Source organism: Rhinopithecus bieti, unplaced genomic scaffold (genome assembly GCF_001698545.2).
Source record: "Rhinopithecus bieti isolate Rb0 unplaced genomic scaffold, ASM169854v2 scaffold_8911, whole genome shotgun sequence".
Taxonomy (NCBI): domain Eukaryota; kingdom Metazoa; phylum Chordata; class Mammalia; order Primates; family Cercopithecidae; genus Rhinopithecus; species Rhinopithecus bieti.
In genome coordinates this window covers 88,232-90,978 of record NW_016806084.1, presented here as the reverse complement: position 1 = coordinate 90,978, position 2,747 = coordinate 88,232, and the positions used below count along the sequence as shown (strand labels likewise).

Genomic DNA, 2,747 nt, shown 5'->3' with positions numbered 1-2,747 from the left:
TTTTATTTTATTCACTTAGCAATTTATTCACGGCTAAATTTTAAAAGCATCAGAAAATTAAGTTGCTATTTTACTTAGTTAATGGGGAAGCTAACATACTGCATATCTTTTACTTTGAAAACATGAAGAAGTATGTTGAAAGCTAAAAACACTGCCTCAAAAAGAAAAAAAGATATTAAGTTGTATTCCACATGTCAACTAATTCAAGTAAACATAAAGCACATTGTACACATATCTTTTTTCCTTTGTCCTCAAGACATGCCTGAACTATATGTTGTGGAAGTAAATATTAATGGGAAAACTGAAACAAAGTTGGAAATTATTTGGTTAAGCATATATACCAGAAGAAAGAATTTAATGTAGCCTAATGCACACTTTGACCATGAATTATGCTCTACATCTTTTAAGTTTATTCAGATCATTAGTTTTATCATTAAGAGACATTTGTTAAAACTTAAATCCATTTTCTAATTAAATTAATAGACAACACTTTCTTTACAAGAAAATTGAATAATCTGATGGTAGCTTTCATTAGAATCAAGTGTTAGCCTTTTATTTCATTTTGTTTTTTAAGCATTGGCAGCTGTTTGTGAAGTCATAAGAAAGCAAGTAAAGAGGTAGTTTATTAATTAGATTGAAATATTAAATCTATTCCTTTTTTCCCAAGATACTAGTTTTCCCAGAAGGTACTTGTACTAATCGTTCCTGTTTGATTACTTTTAAACCAGGTGAGAAAATTAAATGATGTATTCTAACAAAGTAATATGGAAGATTTCGCAAATGATTTTATAGAAATACACAGAATAACTCTTTAGCTTGCTCTGAACATTTTTTTCTTTTCTGATTGCAACTTTTTAACACTGTGAATCCACAGAACTTACTGCTTTGCTTTCTCTTTTGGTGACATAATTCCTCTCCCTTTGGAGTGTCCACTCCATGCATGTATGCTTAGGATGTGTGGCTGTGTGTATGTTTGGGAACCCTCACAGACACGTGAGGTTCTATGCCATCAAGTAGAAAACCTATCTCATTATCATTATAATGTCTTTAGTTGCTTTCTGAGGTTAATTTCTTTTTTAACATTAGAAGTCAGTGAATGCAGCTTTCATTGTAATTTGTAATACTTGAAAATGTTTTTGTATTAGCTGCTAGAATGCTCAGCAGCAAAGTTATGACTCACTTCTAGCAAGTATGGTAGTTCTTGCTTCAAGCATTTGGTTTAATGTAGACTTTCTTATTTTTTCTTTGTCTTGATTTTATCATTACTTTAAAAATTCTGTTGAATATTAACACTTGGAAAATGAAAAAAAGTGGAGAAATAAATCAATACATAAACAAATATTTTAAGTGGCATAGGCACAGCTTTAATATTTTGTTTCAGTAGTTCTTAATTTTAAAAAATCCCTCATTTTGGTAAGTACTAGGGATTTATCAACATTTAGCAAATGATTTCTGTTATACATAGTCTTAAAATATTCAGTCTATTTATACTATTTATTAATTTTGTCTTTATCATAAAAGTTTTATTCACATAAAAACACATTATAAAATTTCAACATGGTTGCAGGAGCCTTCATTCCAGGAGTTCCAGTGCAGCCAGTCCTCCTCAGATACCCAAACAAGCTGGTAAGCATAGTATTTCACCACAGGAAGAATTTCAGTATTCCAAGTAGCACAGATTCTCTGGAACCCCTTTTAATATATAAATAAGGCTGTGAACAGATAAATGGTGGAAGCAAATGGGAGAGCTCATTCTGCTCGCCACATCTAGTTTTTAAAATTTTGCAAGATAGGCACATATCCATTGATACTAAAATATTATTTTGCTATTACTGAACTTCAGGAAGATATTTTCTTAGCCTCTACTCTGTTGTCACCATGTTGATGTGATTAATTCCCAGATTAGGGTCTCATTAGAATGAATAGTTACAAATTTGTGATTTTCATTAACTCTAGAAGGAAATTTTTCTTGATTCAGTGTTCATTGCTAGTGAAGAAGTATTGAAATAGCAGGATAAATATGGAAGAGGCTTGGTCTTTCATTATTGCCTCAGTACTTACTAATTGTGTGAGCCTTGGTAATAAGTAGCTTAATTAAATAAGAAAATACCTGAGAAAACTTAACATCTTTTTTTGTTTGCTTTTTGGGTTTTTTTGTTTTTTTGAGACAGTCTTGCTCTGTCATCCAGGCTGGAGTACAATGGTGTGATCTTGGCTCACTACAACCTCCACTTCCTGGGTTCAAGTGATTCTCTCTCCTTTCTCAGCCTCCCAAGTAGTGGGGATTACAGGCATGTGCCTCCATGCCCAGCTAATTTTTGAATTTTTAATAGAGACAGGGTTTCACCATGTTGGCCAGGCTGGTCTTGAACTCCTGACCTCAAGTGATCCACCTGTCTTGGCCTCCCAAAGTGATGGGATTACAGGCATGAGCCACCACGCCTGGCCTAACTTAACATCTTATATAAAGTCCAGAGTTGATTCAGGAAGTAGTCTCTTCTGTTCCAATTGGGTACATTGTTGTCCTCTAGATATTGATTGTACCACCATTTTCCTAAAGAAAGATTTTTGAGGGGATGTTTTGGTTCTGAGAGGAACTTTTTTTATGAGAGAATTTATATTAAAAGCCAGGATATAATTATTAGTTATCTCTACTGTGTAAGTTTAAGGGTTATTGATCAAATCAGTTCTGTATTTAGAGGCTGGTTTTTCAACCTTGGACATCTATGGTTAAAAAAAGAATTAAA

At 32.9% G+C, this 2,747-nt stretch overlaps 1 protein-coding gene across 1 annotated transcript in view; it reads left to right on the top strand.

Moving 5' to 3' along the window:
- LPCAT2 (lysophosphatidylcholine acyltransferase 2) overlaps nt 1-2,747 on the top strand; it is an 86,013-nt gene that overhangs the window by 25,144 nt on the left and 58,122 nt on the right. The window contains exon 6 of the mRNA XM_017874619.1: nt 1,568-1,626. Coding sequence (XP_017730108.1) covers nt 1,568-1,626 — 59 coding nt within the window. The remainder of the gene's footprint in view (nt 1-1,567; nt 1,627-2,747) is intronic.